Source organism: Pseudopipra pipra, chromosome 3, assembly GCF_036250125.1.
Source record: "Pseudopipra pipra isolate bDixPip1 chromosome 3, bDixPip1.hap1, whole genome shotgun sequence".
In the NCBI taxonomy this organism is placed as follows: Eukaryota; Metazoa; Chordata; class Aves; order Passeriformes; family Pipridae; genus Pseudopipra; species Pseudopipra pipra.
The window spans coordinates 105502303-105522488 of NC_087551.1; the positions used below are offsets into that span (position 1 = coordinate 105502303).

The 20186-nt window shown below is 39.6% G+C and overlaps 1 protein-coding gene across 1 annotated transcript; it reads left to right on the forward strand.

The window, feature by feature from the left end:
- The first annotated feature begins 13018 nt into the window (after nt 1–13018).
- MSGN1 (mesogenin 1) lies at nt 13019–13574 on the forward strand. The gene has a single exon (XM_064647361.1). It carries the CDS (start codon nt 13059–13061, stop codon nt 13572–13574), a length of 516 nt encoding a protein of 171 aa, XP_064503431.1. The 5' UTR covers nt 13019–13058.
- The last annotated feature ends 6612 nt before the right edge of the window (nt 13575–20186 follow it).

Sequence of the window (20186 nt, forward strand, 5' to 3'; positions counted from 1 at the left end):
AGATAAAAGGAAACTGTGGTTACAATATTACTGAGAGTTGTTATAAACCCAAGTGCTACTGACGGAACAGTAAACTCGGCGCTAGATTTAGCGCTTTTTCCTTCAGGAAACAAAACACTTTAACTGCTTCAAGAAAACAAAATTACGATGGGTGACAGAACCACGGCACTGTTCTCTTGCTCACATATCCTTCATTGTAGCAACTATTGGCACTAAACTTAATTTAACTTAAGATTATTCACACATCAAACTTTAAAAGTTCTTTATTCACAGACCGAGTTTTAGAGGTTTTGTCGTTTCAGAGACTGAGCACAGCTGAGGAAAAGGACATATCTTTGAAAATTTTGCTCACTGAAAACAGGCTACCTATACTAAAATTCCACCTAATGGATATTTAAATTTAATTATCTGCCTGAATAAAAATTAATGAAGGAAAAGAAGTTAATCAGGGATATTTTTAATGCCAAGCTAGGGTAGAAGTAGCTGTACATTAGCATTTGTTATTTTAATATCTTAATTTTAAAATGCAGTTTGCTCTGCTACAGAAACTCCGCTGCCAAGCTTGAAGCCAACTTAATTATCCTACCAAATATTTCTGACAAGGTTGGATCTGTGGCAAGCTATGGGTATTCTTTGGGACATAGTGGGAGGAACTGTGAGCATCGTCCTCTTTGGATGAATTTGTGGGCAAATGAACACCTACATGCTCTCTTCTTCCTCCATCCTAACATCCTAGTGTTGCCCTGGCAGTGACACCACATAAAATATAACAGACAGACAAGATAGGTCCAACCCTAGAAACTGTCCAAGTTTTATCTGCTGCAAAAACATGAAATTTGTGGCCCTGTTTCAGGTTAAATTCAAGCTGTCTTCCAGTCTGACATGAATGCCAGATCTCAGAGCAGCTTTAGCCTTTAAGCCTCTGTCTCTCAGCCCCACTGCAATGTGTTGTAGACGTTTTCTTTGACTCTTCTGCACTGGAGAGCTAAATCCTTTACTTGCTCTGCAGCTGGGTGGGAAAGAGCCCTGAGCTGAGGCTCAAAATCCCCAAATCCTGGAGTTGGATGGAACAAAGGGCTTCAGGAGTGACAGCCACATGCGTAGCTGCTCTACAGGGGCTTTATAGGACTTTTCATCCAGACTAACGTGTTCCTAGTTTTCCTAATTATCGAATGGCCTCTTTATGAAGTCAAACCTGCCAGTCAGACGTGTGGAAGATAATCTGATTTCTTTTAATTAGTGTCATGCCTTCCTGAAGGAAAGAAATCGGCAGTGACTCTGCTGACAGTCAGCTGGTCAGCCCGCTCGCTTGTGCTCCCTAAGCTGTGTTGCAGGCTGTCTTTGGCTGTCAGATCAAAAAGTATAGAGGATACAGGAGGGGTACGTGAGGATGTAAAGGTTTTGCCTCGAGGGGTTATCAAAAACCCACGAAAGGTGCTGTCGATACTACAGAAAAGTTTTGGAGATGCAGCAGAAGAGGAGGAGATACTACAGTGAGGTGGCATAGGGCATATATGAATCCTGAATTCCCAAGCATTTGTGTTGCCAGTTTTGGTATAACCTCATGGGAAAGCCCAAGACATGCAGATCAGCAGCTCTGCCTTGGTACAAACCTGTGCCGAACTGTTGTCCTCCCTGTGGCTCCTACTATAATTTTTAATGAGGCAAGTATTGCCCAGCATCTACTCCTGCTTTTCTATTACCTTTCTAACCTGAAAATACAGGCTTTTACAGCATGGTTTCAGATAGTGGTTTGTGTTCTCTATGTGTTTATTATTTATCATGAGATATGTGGGATTTGTAGGTGTTCTAACCACCAAGTCCAAGTGAAGGTGATGGGTTTGCACCCACGCATCTCCCAGCATAAATACATCTTTGTTCTGGTCTCTACTGAAATGCCAGAGGACATCCAAGGGGACGTCACTGTTTCCCAGACTTTTCTTTGTTTACCTTTCTGAAAATCCCTAATCTTACTGCTTACAGATTGCTTAGAATTTGCAAGGTAGGTATTTGGAAAAAGTCATAGCCTCATGATTTTTGTTTGTGATTTATAAAGAAATACTGTTTTCAGTTGATAATTTTTAAAAAGCCACTAGTCCTTTGCTTGTTCTGTTATCTACTGAGGTAGATGCTGAGGTCTTAGGGAGAGACTGAGGTCCCTGAGACTGAGGTCTTAGGGAGAGAATATTCCTCTCACCACACTGATAATCTGAAGGATATAACTGTATAAAATGGGCATGTGGCTCTGGCATTGAAAATGTTTGAATTTTTACACAGAAGTGAACAAATCCATCAAGAATATTATATTCCTTCCAATAATAATGATATCTTGCAAGAACTTCTTTGTGATAGCATATTTATCTTGTAAGATACCAGCAACAGAAGTGTGGGGTTTTTTTTTTCTCTCTTACTACAAAACCAAATATTTTATGCTGGGAGGACACCTTATGAAGATGTTTGATAAGCTCAGGGTCCCCAGCCAGCTCCCCTCAGACATCAGCTTGTCCACCCTGACAAGCAGCATGTCCTCTTTCAAGTTCCCAATAAAGCTCACTTAGCAATACCTCTCTGCAAGTGTTTGTTTAATGAAATAGAGTGATAGGATTTCCCCTTATAAATAAAGTATAGTGCAATTGTGGAAGTTTATAACTCTTGCTCTTCTAGTCAACTAGATTGATCAAATATTATATCACTGAAACTGTCTATATAAAAAAATACAAAACCAAAAAAAAAAAAAACAAGACTTAGTACTTTTTAAGAAATTAATTATGTTTTCAGAATGAGAACCTAAAATAAAGGTGGGTACAGCATCTATCTGAAGAGCATACAGTTTAGGAAGTGCTCATCAAAAAAATTCCCCTAAATGTAATTCAAGCTAAGAATCCAGTTGATAATTATTACATAAATCACGGTCGTTCACAGTTTGGCAATCAAAAAGCCTGGCTTATTGTAAGTGCTCTTTTATTAATCTATTGTCACAGATCTCGCTTTAACTTTAATAGCAACATTATGTGATCACATATTTTATTTATGGATCATTTGAAGAATCTGTTATGCAGATATTCGGATTAGTGGGCTATCGAACCATTAGCCAAATAAATCTAAAGGTAGTAAAACTCACAGGAAGATAAATGGCTCTCTTTTTCTTGTTCTTTCCAGTCAATTCAGGCTAATTTAAGCCTTTCACAGAATGGTGATAATGAAGGATTTGTTCTCAGCAGCGTTATGGCAGGTGATTTGCATTTGAAAGTTTGACACATTTATAGGCCTTTGATCTTTTCCCCCCAGTGCTTGTGCCCCTGGCCAGACACCTACATGCACGTTTTACCAGGTGGAAAATTTAGGAGCAAAGACAGCTTTGAGGGTCACTCTGAAGATGTACACTAGAAAAAAACAATTATACACTTTGTGTCCAGAAAATATTCTATTGCTAAGTTTGGGTGGCCTTTATAAAACGCTAGGAAAAAAATGCATTGAAATGTCTTTTATTAGAGTTTCTATCAAAATAGAGAAAGTCCTCATGGAAGATTTTAAAGAATACAGTCTGACAGAAAGCCCACTAGCTGTAAAGATTGTCTCTTCTGTAGGTTTAAATTTATTGTTGAAAGGAACTTCTTGCTGTAGGACACTTCAAGAATTTTGACACCAAGTAAACTCGAGAAAAGACTGGCACCTCTGGAACCATTTATGAAATAGTATTTAAATTTTTGCTTTGTTAAAAAACAAAACGAAAAATTAACTGTCTGGGCAGGAGAGCTCTCTTTAGGCTGGAAGAGGAAGCCTTGAAAAAAAAAATCACTGTTACTCACACTATGAACATATGCGAGCAAAATCAAACACACAACCCTACAATATATAAAAGATGTTCTTAATGTTTACTATTTGACCCCAAAATAAGTAAGGATTCAGTAAGAACATAGCTTAATATTTGAAACAGGACTATTGTATATCTCATGATTCTCTAAAATTTAATATAATAAGCTGATTTCTTTGCTGGATCATAATGACAAATTCCAGGTCTGTGAGCCAGTGCCTCATTTCATTCTCATCTCAGACTTGATTCCTAAGGTAGGCTGGGTTCAAATTAAAAATTCCCTGTATGAAATTCCTTCCTGTGCCACGAGCAAATAATATTTCTCCAAACTGACCTTTTCCTCTGAAAGAAGATAGTGCTTGCTAGGTTCCTTGGAGGAGGACAGCCAGCCTGATATCAGGAAAACCTCAAGGATGGAGGTGTCTGGCCAAATAACTTCAGGCTCGAGGTTTTATTTGGGAGGATGCTGCTCACGCCCCTGGAATACTCAGCCTTTTTAAAGCTGTGTAACGAGTATTGATTAGCCATTGTCTGGAGTACATTGAAAGTAGCAGGGACTATGTAAATGTTAGCTTACTTTGGATGCACATTAATAGGGAAACCCCAACAGCCCTTTATCCCAATAGCCCTTTTGAGTTCTTTTTTTCCCCCACCCCTCCCTTTCCTTTAAAAGATGCTCCTTCAATCTAAGAGTTAAATTCACGCTGAACATACTTGAAAATTCAGTTCCCGGTACATTTTGTTCTTCAAAAGAGAGCACCATCCATCTGTGTTGCTTTGCTTTCAACTCATCACAGAATGTCAGATACTAGATAAGAGCAAGAGACTGATGAATGTGCATCCTAGCCTGACAGGGCAGGTCAATGTCAGGGAAATCAACGTTTTCCTTTTTTTCCTCTCTATTTTTTTATTTTATTTTTTATTTTTACTACAACCCATTTCCAATATTTATTTTAGAAAATCACTTCTCTGGAAGCTCAGCTTGCTTAAAGCAATATCACCTGGAGAATTTACATTTAATTGCTTTCTTGTTGCTTCTCTCTTTATATACAGAATTTTGTAATAGTGTCAGAAGTTTAAGTTGACTGTGGTGGGCATCATAGAGAATATCTCTGCAGAGAGATGAACACTCCCCTGACATAGTCTGTATCTAAGGAAGGGAGAGATTTGGAAGAGCAAGAGCAGAAGACAGGGTCTCTCTGTGATGGTGCAGGTCAGTCCTGCTACTATTGTTACTACAATACTACTACTATTCTTAGTCCTGCTATATTTGTGATATTTGTGACCCAATTTCCCATCCTGGTTGTGACCTGATTGCTCTGCCTCTACAGAGAGTGCTTTACTGTTTTCCCTGGTTTGCAGCAAACTGGACCCTAAGAGAGCAGAATTGTAGCCAGGAGCAGCTGCCTTCAAGATTTGCATACCTGCTGTTGTAAGATCTACCTGCTTATTCATGCATGCACCACTTTTACACATCCCAATTACCATTAACTAAGCAGGAACTCGGGCAGGGTGCAAACCAGATGTCTGTATATCTTCAGAGTGATGGGGTGGCCAGCAGCACACAGTTTAATGGGCTCTCAGAGTGAAGGCAATCTAATGGTTTTATTAGTAATCCCTTTTCCCCACTAGTTCTACATTTTACCTTGTCTTTGTTTGACCTAATAGATTTATAAATTTGACTTACTGGCTCCTAGATCAGTTTTCCTGGTAGGAGTGTAGGTTTTTTGCTCTATCTTGTGTTTCAAAATAGAAATAAAAATAAGAGTATTCTAAACAGCAGTGATCTGAACTAAATGACTTTTTGCATCGTGAACTGAGCCCCTCTCTGTATCTATATATTGTAATTATAACCACTACAATTATTTGATAAGCTGTGCTTTGAACTTCCTGAAAAGCCAGTTTCAAGTGGATAATTAAATGTTTCCTGCTTCTCACATTAACTTTATCCATGTAACTGAGCAGATAAAGAGAGATGTATGATTTATATGGTCAGGGAATGTTTTCTACTGTCAGTACAAAGAAGCACCAAAAAGAATGAGACACAGAAAATCAAGTAGATGAAACCTTAATAAAAGAGAGGGAGAGCGAGACATTAAAACAAAAATAAAGCAGAAAAAAAATAGTATTTAGTGATAGATAGGACAAGCTAGAGGTAGAAAAATTGAGAAGACATGGAAAATAAAAGCTGATCATGAAGCAAAGAAAAGGAGCAGGATCTACTGAAGTGGAGAATACAGACTTCTCCACCATGCCCCTGTAACCCAAACACAACTGTCCAAAAATCTAATCAAGCAGGAAAAATATTGGTGTCTTTTATCACCAGCAGGAAACCTATAATGCATCATTGAAAGATCAAGGACTTTTAAGACTCAGAAGTTGTGTCCATTGCCTCTTTCTTCCACTTCTGGAAAGAGCTTGGTTGCTCTTCTTTTTACTCTCCCTTCAGGTAGTGGCAGGCAGTGATAATGCCTGCTCCGACCTCTCTTGTCTCCAGGCTGGGCAGACCCAGCTCCCTGGCCCTTTACTCACACACCACGTTCTCCAGTCCCCTGGCCAGCTTGGTGACCCTTCTCTGGACTTGCTCCAGTGTTTCAACCCACCAGGTTTCCCAGATCTTTTGAGAAGCTGCCTCCTGGCTTGTCACCCTGAGCCTGTGGTGCGACATGGGATTATCCCAGCTGGTGCAGGGCTTTGCCTTTGCTTTCCTTTGCTTTCATTTTTTCCAGTCCAAGTCCCTTTGGATGGCTCTCCAAGACATTAAGCACTACCCACATTTCAACACCAACTGAAAACTTCTGTATGTGCAACATTACCTTTAAAAAATGTGAATAATTTTACTCAAATATCTTCATGGGAGTGTTATAACACTGAGTTTAATTTGTTAGGCAAAACTCATGGAAAAATTCTGAGCAAATGCAAAAAAAAAATCCCAAACTTAATATACTATTTGTGTTCATCAATAGCCTGAAGGACAGATTTGATTTTTTTTGTGGGATTGAATGTGATTAAAATTAAGATTTAGCAACTTGCCAAGAAATTCATGATTGCAGTTTAAAATCAATGATCCTTGCCCAAGGGTTAACCATGTGCTCTAAAAGGTGCTGAAACAGACACACAGCACTTTATTTCAGAACTTGAAATATGTAAGAGCTAAATAAAATTTGTAATCTAACACTTGTGTGTTGTTTCTTGCCTGGACTATTGATCCATTTTATAATTACTAAACTGAACTGCCGGCTGTGGCCTGAGCACAACTTCATTTAGCCCTGAGATGAAACATGGTTTCTATTAGCAGCATGCAGCAATTCTGCATATCATTGCTAGGACATGGGGCAGGAAGAAATAAGCAGATATTGATGAGGAGGTTCAGTGGATAAAAAGGAACAATCTGAGCTGAAATGTAATCACAGCAATTGCAAAATATCTCCCTTCACAAACACCCAGCTGCAGCTCGCAGCTCCACTAGAAACGGCCACAACTGAGCTTTGAATGCAATTTTCCTGGCTATTGGAATTTCTTGTAAGATTTACCTAGTTTTGAAAAATTCATCATGCTGCAAAATGAATGCGTGAAAACCCACTGTAATAGCAAGAAAGTAAAAGCACAAACCCTTAGGTGCTATCCAAGTTTTTTAAAAGCCCTGTGAAGCCACTGTTATACATGGTAAAAGACAATCATCCCACTGTTCATGGAAAATTAGAAAAAACCACTTTGGGATAAAATACATTGTACTTCATAATTTTTTAAATTTGAATGCATGTTTTTGGGTAGCAATGGAGGCATTCCTCACCTTGAAATATTTGCAACAGATAAGCCACCACCTCTCCCATGAAAAACTGAAACATGACCACTACTTTACAGCAGACATTTTTTAAGACCAAATGTGAAAGCTGATACAATTAAGCTGAAATAAGTGATAATAGAGTTCTCCTACTGAAACAGCTTCCATTATTTTAATAATAACTGTTACTTCTCATTTTCTGAGCTAAATGAAGCTTATTAGGCTCTCCTTCCTCCCCCAGCTTTGCCCTTTCCTTCTGGCTGAAGTAGCCAGCAGACATTAAAGACCAACCACATAGTCGAACCTCCTTTCAACTTCTGTTAACAGGGGTATTAAAAAGACATTCCTAAATATCAGCTGAAGACCACTAGGTAATAAACTCTACTTAAAAGGTGGGTAGGTGTAAATTCCACACGTAGAGCTTTTTCATCTTGGAAGCCAGTTGCTTGGAGATCAGATGTTTTAAATGAATTGCAGAGCTGATGTCACTTGTCAGTTGATGAAGATTGACACTATTTGGAGGATCAAATACTTACATTTGAGGATGTAAACCAAATAGATAAGTCCTGGTTTTGCTAGGCCAACACCAGAGATATGCTTGTTCACTATGTAAAGCCCCAGCGAAATCAGTGATACTCACTTGACTGTTTCTTCTTCATTAGCAAGGCTCTAGTTTTGGAGGTGTGCCCTTGAGAACATTAAAGGTGTTAAATGTTTATGGCAGGATTTTCTAACAGCACCAGAACTAGACTATTTCTGGTCTTACCACAGATGAATAACAACATTTCCTCTTGTGCTAGCCACAGGTTTGCAAGGCCAAAGGCTGTAGTAACAGTTAGACATCCAATTTGCACATTATTTTCATGGATTATACTAAGGGATTTGGACTCCCCCTCGTAGTGCTGGATTAAGAATCAATATTTGTTTTCTTATTGCTTTCTTTCTGTCTGGGAATTGTAAGTGGCTATTCATCTGTATTCTTTGGCACATTGACCTCAAAAAAACTCTGAAAGTATGGATTTGTTGACAAGCTTGCTTATCTAGAGGTCTTATTTATTTCAGTTGAGGTTTGATCCAGATTAAACTTTCTTCCACAAGCAGGAAAAAAGCTGTGAAGTCCAAAAATTCTAAAAAAAATGCATCTATCCAAATTGAGGGAAAACCTTAGAAAGGAAAGAAGCATCGTCTGGTGGCTAATGTGACTCGATAACAAATGTGATGGATCCTTTCCTTCCTTTATTGCCAGCTTGGGTGTAAACAGAGGTGTTCAGCACTGTTTTTCGGAAGTGTTGAACACCTGCTGTGTCTGCTGAAGTTGGTGAGACCTGCAGCTGCTTGGCCCATGTTTTATATGAGGCAACTGACTCCTTGTCCGTGCCTCTGCAAAGCAGGATGGTCACAGCCACCTCCACAGCAAGCAGGAAGCACTGCAGATAATCCTTGGGAAATCTCTTGTTCAATGGGACATGAAGTGACTTTAAAAGCTTTTGGGAGATACATTTTTTTTTTCACTGTACAAACTGCAAGATGTAGCATCTAAGTGCTCTATGAGGGTATTTGTATGATCTGCTTCTCGTCAGCAAAACAAGACTAGACTTCTGTCCTAGTTGTAAAGGAGGCTGACTGTAATGGGATTAGTGTTATTTAAACATATTTATCCATGTTTACTCTGTTTCAGACTGCATTCTTCCCAGCTGATATAATTTTTTACTTATTGTTACAAGTCTATTTCTCCTACCAAACTCACAGGTTGGTGGAAATACCTTCTAATATAGAAAAAAACCCCTGTAGATCAGCTGTAAACTACTGTGCACAAAAATGCATTTATTTATCATACATTATCATGACATATTATCTAGAGTACTTATTTTAAATTTTAAACCTGAAGCTCTAAAAATTTTCTGTGCCATGGGCAGTTTAGGTTTTTTTAAATGGAAAAATTTTTGATCTCTCTGTTCATCCATGCTCCTTAATGGATTCAAAAGTATGAGCAGGGAACCTTTCATTTTAAAAGAGATGAAGATTGAGATGATAGCCTTTATACTGCAGAATAGATTACCGAAATGAAAATCCAGATTATCAGTCAAGAAGAAAATGCCTTATCATTTTTTGTCAGTGCTTATTTCATTGTTGTTAGCCTTATGTCTCACTACCATCCAATGTTTTGGCATTAATGATGAACAAAAAGGGAATTTCTAAAATTTGCAGGGGGCAGAATAAAATAAAGATTGCAAAACTTTTTATTTTTTTCCATTTACTTTCTAGGAAGGGGCCATATGAAATACTAGACTTTCTTACCTGTTTAGTGAGAGAGCATCAAATTATTGTAGGGTATGGATCATACCATGATCATGAAGAGATGTTACATGGCTTCTCAGTTTGGCCAAAACTGAGGCACACTTCACTGGGGTTTGTTTAGGGAAGCTGGGAGCCATGGGTACAAATGGGTGGCTAGTTTTCAGAACAGAACCTCTGTTTGCATCTATACCAGCAGACCAAACAGGGCCACATCCCCTTGGTTGGCTCTGGAGATGTGTCATGACAAAGTCTGCTTTAGTTTGGGTAAACCCTTTGCTCACCCCTATGCCCTTGGTGGCATCCCCTGGGCCCCAGTCAGGTAGTGTTTGGGACATAACTAGGTGGGTCCAATCTAAAAGAGAACCAGGGAGCGTGATGGTCATAAAACAGGATGCAAAACTGCAAGGTAGTTTTCAATATGAGCATTCTTGCCTGTGTAACAGTTTATAAGAGCATAAGCTTATAAGATCCAGTGATTTTTCGTTCAATCAGAGCAGTTGTCTATATACTCTCACATAATCCTTGGTAGCACTGAACATTTACCCATAAGATATAAGAAAAGATACAGTTATTGCTATAATTTGCGTTCCTCTTCCCTGCCTAATAGCCCTATATATAAGAATGCAGAGATAAAATCAGACTGTGATCACCTGTCATTTACAGCAATGGCATCTTGGACATGCACAAAATCTTTTACCCCCTTGGTGTCTGAGCAACATTTCCTATGATTTACCCATAAGTTAACTGGTGACGTACATCATTTATAATCAGCAAACAAGTGACTTGAAATTTTTGCTTCTAAATTTGACTGCATTAAATTACCATTTGTTTGCAAAATCAAAGCTGAGTAGGACACTTTATATATGCACTCAATATGTGTATTTTGAATATATTTATATATAACATATACATATAGTGTATACATGTATGCATGTGTATATACTTATATACATATACACATACATATATTTTTAAGTTCCTTTTTCTTGGCGCACCTTGACAAAAGTTCCTCCTTTTCCACCTACCCCTCCTGATTTTTTTTCTATTTGTAGACTTTTAATTGTGTTTACTTAAAAGAAAAAAGAAAGACATGAAATAAGAGCAGGGGACCTGTCAAATGTAAAATACAATATAAACACAAATACAGGGAGAAAAAAGGAAAAAGAGTGGGAGAGAGATTTTAACTGGGACTGAACCAACTCCCCAATTTATGCAAAATTAGACCTTGTGTCTAACTTGTGACCTGGTGACCGTGTCTTGGTGATCAATGAAACTCATTCAGTTCATCTAAATAACAGAATATACCTGTCCTTCATCTTGTGTTAATTTTAATTTTTAGCAGACATTTGTGCTTAGGACTGTTTCAGCTCATTTTCTTAAACAAGGACCAAAGCAGAGCTCAGAATATGATGGGGTAATCATAAAACACAAAGCAATCCTGTCTGAAGAGCTGTGCCCTGAATTCCTGTGTGGAGTAGACATCATGACAGCCAAACTATCTCAGCCCAGGTTGAAGTGCAAAAATCCTTCATTTTTTGGTTCTTTCTCATTCATCTCAGCATAAAATCAGGAAGTTTCCCATAATCTGCTTCCTAACATTTTGATCCCAAGCTCATAAAAATTCACAAAAGCCTTCCTAGTGACTATGATGAGTATTGGATTTTTTTTTCCTGAGTGATTGTAGTGAACATTTCACAGAAAGAAATGGCATGTTCCATAAAACCTCAGCATGCTTCAGCTGTGTGCAATTCAGAGGCATTCCCTGCCTTTGTTTGGAGTGGATTATGGTGCACACAGAGATCATTACACAGAAGGAGACTCTAAAATAAATCATACTTTTATTTTTTCTCCAGGTTGACACTCTTTCTCCTTTCCTTTTCCTTATGTATTCCATTTTGCTTCCATTATGTGCCAATACAAAGTCATGGCTGGCAGCTGAGCTGCTCAGCAGAGCTGCAGAGCTCAGTTGTTTTTCAGAGTTTTCCTGGCTCTTCTAATGCTTTGCTGTATGATTTGGGAAAAGTTCCTCCTTGCCTCCACTTATGCATTTCCCCACAGTAATAGAGAACATTAATCATCACTGTAAGCTGTTCTGAAGCCTAGAGATGAAAAATGCTCATTATTAATCATATTAATTTACAGGTTATACATTTTCACTTGAACTGTGTAACATATAACCGCTGTTGCGTTGAGTCAGGGTTGGAAAAACATTTTTTTGGCAGAAGAACAGATTCCTAGAGGTAGAAGATTTTACTGAGGTAGCTTCTAGTCTTCTCTAACACATGTATAACCTACATATATTACTGTGAATTACCTTTCTTTATAAAACATATTTCTGGGCCCAAAGTTTATACACTGTATATTTTTTCCCCTAGATCTTCTTTATGAATACATTTTCCCTTTTTTTTTAAATTGTACTTTGACTTTATTTACAACTAAGGATTTCCTTTTTGATTTCACAGGCGTGTTTTTAAAAAGTAAATAAATCTACAAACTGCAGGGGAATACATTGCAGTTCTTTCCTCCTTTCTCCTGTTGTAAACCAAAGTGATCCAGTTGCAATCTCATTAGAAGAGAAATCCATAGAGCCATAACACACGCAAAACCAAACAAACCACCTTTGACTTTCATGATTAAGATGCAGATAATGAGTGACTACTTCAACAGCAGTCAGCATGGACCACATATTCACTGCTGTAGTGCCATCACTTCCAGTCACCCAGAAATCAGGGCTCGATGGCCTAAATTTAAGGTTTGTGTTAGTGGTCAATAAATTCTACATCTGTAAATTGTTTTGTGAAATGGTTAATTTTCTTTTTCCTCTCTCACCACTTACCCCCCAGTGCAATGCTCAGTGTAGATGCGCAGCCTTAATTGGTTTAGTTGCAAGAAGATAATCTTTTTTTCCCCCTTTCTTGCTGTTGCCTGTTAGCTTAAAGGCTTTTTAGCTGAAGGTTGATAATTATCACTGAGAAGAAACTAGCACATCAGGAGTTCATTTTCCATCTTAGCACTTGTGGCGCTCCTTTGAACTCCTCGCGCCAAACCCGTGTTCCCACTCTGTCACTTTCCTCCCTCCATCATAAAAAGGTCTCAGCAGCCGGCGGCTCCAGCCTTTGCTGGTGGGCAGAAGGCACTGCTTCTCCCGAGCGCTCCTCCAGCATGGACAAATTGCATGAGACGTTGATAAACATGGAAGATGCTTTGGGTTCGGAACACTCCGTCTGCTTATCATCCTGGGACTGGAAAAGTTCCTCTGGCTCTTTCGAGCTGCACCCCATCTCACCCCCACACAGCTTGTCCCCGACGCCCTCCTTCGAATCCTACTCCTCATCCCCTTGCCCGGCAGCGGCGGAGACCCCCTACGGGAGTGGAGGCAGCAGCCTGGTGGGATACAGCCTGGTGGACTTCCCCCCTGCCTACCTGCCCAGCCCCGGGCAGGCGCGGCTGCCCAAGGGCACCAAGGTGCGGATGTCTGCCCAGCGCCGGAGGAAGGCCAGCGAGCGGGAGAAGCTGCGGATGAGGACCCTGGCTGACGCGCTCCACACGCTGCGCAACTACCTGCCCCCCATCTACAGCCAGAGGGGACAGCCCCTCACCAAAATACAGACCCTGAAGTACACCATCAAGTACATCAGCGAACTCACGGAGCTCCTCAACAGCGTCAAGCGGGTGTAGATCCCACCTGGAGCACCTGCCCTGGCACGTTCAGAGTCTTCGCAAACAAAAAAACATCAACATTTCTTCCTCATCAGAGCACGGTGGGAGAGGAGGATGGCGCGAGGGAGGGAGAGCAAGGGCCACCATTGTACATGGGATGCTGGAAGGTGATGTAGGATTGCCTGTAAACCTGAGCTGCAGATTGCTGAGACAGAAGTCTTGCTATTTGCTTTTTTTCATGTCTTTTTTTTTTTTTAAAATAAGCTTTTGAAAAATATTAAACCTAGTTCGATACAGAAGTGAAAAAAAAAAAGCCAACTGATCTTCCTAGGATTTACATTTCACTGTTCCGATCTTGTTTTATAAGGACAATAGTAAATCCATAGGTGTTAAACTGAATTTCAAAAAAGTAATTGGCAATAACATTATAAGAATACTAAGTGTATTGGTTTGTAGGCACTTTAATACTAGAATGAGGAAGAACATGTATAGTTATTTCAAGTATTGTCTATTTATCCACGTTTCCACTGTACCTAAAAATCAAGAAACTAAGTATTAGTGAGAACATCTTTGTGTGTAAACAATAAATAAATGTGTCATAGTCTGTATCCTGTATTATATATCTGATTGATAGACAAGTAAAATCTAGTGATGACTGCTAAATATTGGAAACTAAATATAAGCAAGCTGATATTTTGTATAGATAAATTGCTGTTAAATCCTCTCTTCTTTATTAATATATACAGAAGCATATAATATTTCTGTATTTAATGTGTAAAACCCCCCTTCTTCAATGCTGATAAATGCTGGAAGACATTTCTACATCAAAAATATTGAACAAATAAGATTAGGATGAGTTATCATCCTACTCGCTGACATGAAATAAATTAATTCAGGTTTTAGAAAGATGTGAAGTTTTATTCTCAAGGTGTACTGAAACCTAGGACTCTTTTTTTCTTTCCCTCTTTCTGTTTGTTTGGAAGGAAATCAGCACAATCATATTTGTTTTTTCCTCTAAGGATCAGCTTAAGCTGGTTCAGTGCTCTTCTCACGTGGTATGTGTATGTTGGGGTAATCAGCATGAAATTCAGCACTGTTTCAAAAAAGCAGCTACACTCAAATCTACACAGGTAGCACTGTCACTCCGATGTAACTAAATTTAAGCATATCTCATATGCTTCTGTTTTAATTTAACCCATGCTAGATTTCTGTTTTAATTTAACCCATGTTGGATTTCTTACAAGCTTTAGTGTTTCGGCAAGAATATCAGTAGAATAATTTTTAAAGCCATAGAAAATTGTCAAGTTAGAGAAAATTTGATGCACATATGAGATGGTAACCCTAATGTCAGCACAGCTGATCCAGATTTGAGCAGATAAAGTCACATAGACAAGGTCAGTCTGGATCTATTTTGCAAGGATCAAAACAGCACATTGCCCGTGGGATCTTGCACAGAACAATAACTGAGAGACTGATCCCAAGTCTTATCTCAAATGTTCTCATTGTTACTGGTACCTGCTCACTCGGGCTGGTAAACCATCAGCAGATGCCCAGAAAGATAGCCCTGTCATTCTGTGATGTTAATTAAAGATGATCATCATTCACAAGTATAGTGGTTGGATATATTGTCTCTGCTTGGGAAGACTTTTAACCTTGTTCCTTAAATATTCCACAGCTGAAACTACTAGCAGTAACTATGCTTTCCAGCTCTTCAGCTATAGAAGCCTACAGGGTCATGGTTAAAGCAGAGAAACAACAAATTAAAAGAATGTGCTTTCTTTGCTGTTTTATTTATGACCTTGGCTGGGCATCCAGCACTGCTGCCTCAGTTTACCCATCTGCAAACCAAGACTGATAACTAATGGCCTCAGAAAGCTGCTGGTCACAAAGCTAAGTGATGCTGCATGCAGAAAGAGTGTCCCAGGAGGAGGTACCCTGTGGATTTGAGGTGGCTCAGTCAGCATTTCCCACCACCCCACAGAAAGTGGCAAATGAAGGCCCCAATGGGCTGTAACCTGTTGGGTGCCTGGGGAGTTCCTTTGTCTCCTTGCAAAACTAAGGTGGAGCAACAGCTCTAGGTAACTCCAAAGGCAAGGCTGTGAGTCTCAGAAGAACACTGTACTGCCTCTGTGCCAGTGACCTAGACCTTGTCTGTGTCTGTTCCCTGGCCCAAGCATTCTAGGGGCTGCTGTCCCAGGCTCCAGCATTACAGGGCTGCATCTAAACTGACTATAGGGAATGAGCTGCACTAAGTCACTCCCTGTGTGGCAACAGGACCAAAGCCCATATCCTAGATAGGGTTAGTTTACTAGACTGTGTTGTACTTATGCACCATTTAGTTTGTTTGATCCCCTTTCAGGGGATCTCTCCTTCCACCTGTGTGGGGGAGTGGGAGTGACTTAAGTGTGGGAGTAGGAGGCAGAGGGAAGTTTAGTACCTGCCTGTGACCAAGATCTCCCAGGATCTGCCACATTTGTTCCTTCCCTCCCCAAAAGAAATTTTTGCTCTGCCTGACATAGTGTATCTCTATAAGCTCCACCTTTGTATTTCTTCCCCTTGGCATGGACATTTCACTGGTCCAGAGAAAATAATGTGAATTATTGTATTCATGGTATAAGAAGGTACAAATCCTGCTGCTATTAAATGTTCTATTTTATTGTTTTTCAACAGAATTTAATACAGTTAAGGTTCATCTTCTTTTTCCTTTAGGCCCAGGAGTTTAGGATATCTAATTGATATGTAAGAGATCAAGTTATTTCTAATTTTCAGAACTGTAAGGTTCTTAAAGCTCCATTGAATTATAATAGTGATACCACAATAATCCATAGAAGTGAGGCAAAAAAAGTGGAAACCCAGGCTGAAAAAGTTTCACAAGTCACAGAAGTAGAGGATATCTCTCACATACAAGCATTTTCTTTCAACATGGTATTTTAAAAATATGCATGGAAATAAAGCTAGAGTAGCTGAAAGATCATGACTGAGAAATTAAATTACACTCTGCCTAATGGATAGAGTTGTTTCCCATGCTAAAAAGATATAGGAGACTCAACTGGAGTCAGTCCTACACAATTAAAGTAACCCTTCTGTCCCAAAGAGCTCTCCCTTTTGCAGGTTAACATGTCATTGAAATTCCTTACTCACTTGGAGAGCAAAATATGAATATTAAAAAAGAAACCATCACCACTGAAACATAGTTTTCTACTGCATTCAGTCTTTTCTTACAAGAAATTGGTACATGAAATCATACCCCATGAATAGCCATGAAGATGAAAGGGCAGCAGGACAGTCTTGAAATGCAAAAGAGAAAAGGGGTAGAGTACATTATAAGATCTTGTACAAAAACTAATTAATTGAAATGGATTTTAGAATCTCATGAAAAGCCTCAAGATACAGAAAACTGGCAATTTGAACTATTAGGCTTCACTCAGTTTACTGATGAGATTATTACCATCCTGTTGCTTCCAGAGCTAGTTGCTGCACACAAGTAGATATATTTTGCCCTTTAAACAGATATTTTCAGGCCTTAAAACATATATTTTGCACTGATCCAGAGAGAAACAGCCCAGAAGCAAGCTGAGGGCAAGAGAAATGAGCAAGAGGCACCAAATCATAGGTCAGATGACTAGATTCCACCAGCTGTTTCCTGAGCAGTTCCTCACGTTCAGAGCTATGCCCTTGCCTCCTTTCTGGGTGAATTACTGAGGGGCTCCAGGTGTAACTGCAGAGACAGAGTGCTAAAAGTTTCAGCAGCCAGGGAAAAAGAGGGATTTCAGTCCCACACCCACCCTGACCCTTTTATTAGGGAAGAAAAAGACATGGCAGAGCAGGCAGTTACATATAATGGATTTTATATCAGTTAACTCCTTTGGTGCCAAGAGTCAGGCAGTGGGTGGTGCTGAAGGGAGCAGTTGCTGCTCTCAGTGATATGAGAAAAGGCTCTGGATTTCTTCTTCTACCTCAGGGACCAGAAGCTGTTCTGGTGCAGGTGAAAATACATGATGCTGCTTTCTTTAGCAGGAGGCACAGCAATGGATAGGAGGAGGTCTAGCAGGTAGGGTATTAGTACAAAATTCAGGAGACTAGTACAGCTTCACACTGCAGGGCACGCTTTCCACCTGAACCCAGGAGCATGACAACTTCTCTGCCGACCCTATATAAATGATGCAGCAGTGTGTTGCCTGCCAGCAGCACCAATACCTAGACACAGACCCTGAAGCTGGCAAGCAGGCCAAATTCCCTCCAAGGGGGAAGAATAAGTACCTTGGAGAGAATATTCTCCCCAGTTAAAGGATCACACATGGAAGAAACTCCCTGGGCAAGCCCTGGCTCTGTAAGCCACAGAACTCACTCTCCCCCACCCCAGCCCCCAAAGCAGAGAGGAGCCTGGGGCTGCCCGAACATAGAGTTCTTTGAAATTCTATGCTGAGGAGCACCATGTAGGTGCCAAGAGGTTTTATGGTGACACATTTGGGCTGCACATAGGTGTGCTTGGGGCAAAGAAAACCTCCTGCAAATGTGTTTCATCCAATGCCTTGGGAGAGCTGCTTATCTGGTAGCTGCCACAGCTCCACATCCCCTCTGACTAGGGATGCCAGGAGCCATCCCCTCCAACTCTTCCTGGCAGTAGCTAAAAAATACCCCACAGGATTACACACATACCTCAGCTTCTAAGGAGCCAGTATCTGACTGTTACTCCCCAACTTATCTGCCATGCAACCACAAACGCTATTATTGCATTTAACAGACAGGAAACCCAATTGTGACAAGAAGTCACAGATCCCAGTAGAGCAGCCTGTTTATAACATGCTATAGAATCAAGTCCATCTGAATCTCCTCCCTGATCAAGCCCCTGACTTTTTTCTTCTTTACACGCCAACATGAGCCCAGCTTTGCTCTATTACAGTACTTGGTGTCATGATAAAGAGAAAAATTCAGCTTACTTATGCTTTAGAGCATTTCTTTCAAAGCACATGCCCTTCTGGCATTCTAACTAACACTATTTAGGTGTTTCTAGACTCACATGCACAAACAAAAGTAGAAATTATATGGGGGAAACTAGTTGAAGACTCAAACTTGTGGCAGAAGCCAAAACTTGAACATAAGCTTCCCAAATCACTCCATCATTGTCAGAACATATTTTCCTCTGGAAAGAGGTGCATTGCATTTACTGAAGACATGGTGATCTCAAAGAAAAAGCAAAGGAATATGCAAAAAAGAAGAAAATTAATTGGGCCAGAAAAAATAAATGCCAGTTTTCCTAGTTTTTCAGTATTGATAGTAAGTTGTTGCTGCTTTAAATCACCAAAGGAGTAGAGTTTTAAAATAGTAGCCGTGTCATTGAATGTAGACTATAGTAAAGATGAGATCTCTACTTTTCTGTCACTGACGAGATATAATAAGGTTACTTGTAGCAGTGACTTATCAACATTTATTTGAAATGGAAATAACTATCTGCAGTACATTTCTGTTATTGTTCCTATTTAACTGTAAAAACAAATCACACCATACTTCTCTTTTCCCTTATACTTTTATCATTCACCTGTTGAAATTGAAGAAGACATTAAGCATAAACAAAGAAGATTGATCTGCTTTCAACTCGTGTTAACAGGGATATAAAAATAACATCCCAAATACCAGGGGAAAAGCATGTGGTCATAAAATATCCACTTAAAAGGCAAAGAGGTGTTGACAAAACACTTGAAGATTTTTTTTATATATATATATATAATCAGGAAGGCAGTTCCTGAATTTTAGTATAAACAGACACCTCTGAGGTAGAGAGAGTATTACCATCATGTCTTTAAAAGATTTTACTGATAATCAAATGGATTCTGTGCCTCTCACACGTTATTGGAAAATCTGACAAGAAGTTTTAAAAAAATCCTAGTCCAACAATGGAGGGAAATGTCCTTGAATTTTCCCACATGTCAAAAAGTTTAATAGATAAGATGATCCTTTACACATCTCGTCTTTAAAATGGCACTAAACAAAGGTTTTAGAAGAGCTGAAGAGTAGGGCCACAGTGTACCTGTGTATCACCTTGGATGAAAATAAATGAAAGTGCCTTAGACGAGATTGTAAATACCAGATTTCTATTACTGAGTGATGTTGTCCTTTATTCATGGTTTGAAGAAAGGGATTGCAAACTCAGGAAGCCACAACTGAGACAGAGTTAACAGTACTGAAACAGGCTGCCCAACCGCATACTTGGTTCTCACAGCAGTCTCTAGTTGATATATTTTGCCCCACACAGAGCTGTAAGAGAGGAGAAGGTGGCTCAGGCTGCCTGGGGCAGCCTACATTGTGTGTAGCCTCCTCTGTGGAAAACCAGTCTTGATGCAGAGCTATGGCCTTGATACATCCTCATCATGAAGCCCACACACATTTTTCCAGAAATGACAGTAACATATCTACTACAGATGTGCTTAGCAGGCAACTGGAAGACAAACAACACTTACAAATATGAGCTGTAATTATAGCACAAACTGTTTAGTGAGATCTCCATACAGGTATTGTAGCAACAGAGATACAATCTTTTCAACGCCGTGCTTTCTCACAAAGTGCAAATAGATTCACAAAATAGTTTCTTGCTCAAGTTAGCCTTTACAGAAATTCCCCATAGTAGAATTC

What these genes read in the sequence shown, in the direction of transcription:
- MSGN1 (XM_064647361.1), top strand. Translation starts at nt 13,059, where the DNA reads ATGGACAAATTGCATGAGACGTTGATAAACATGGAAGATGCTTTGGGT.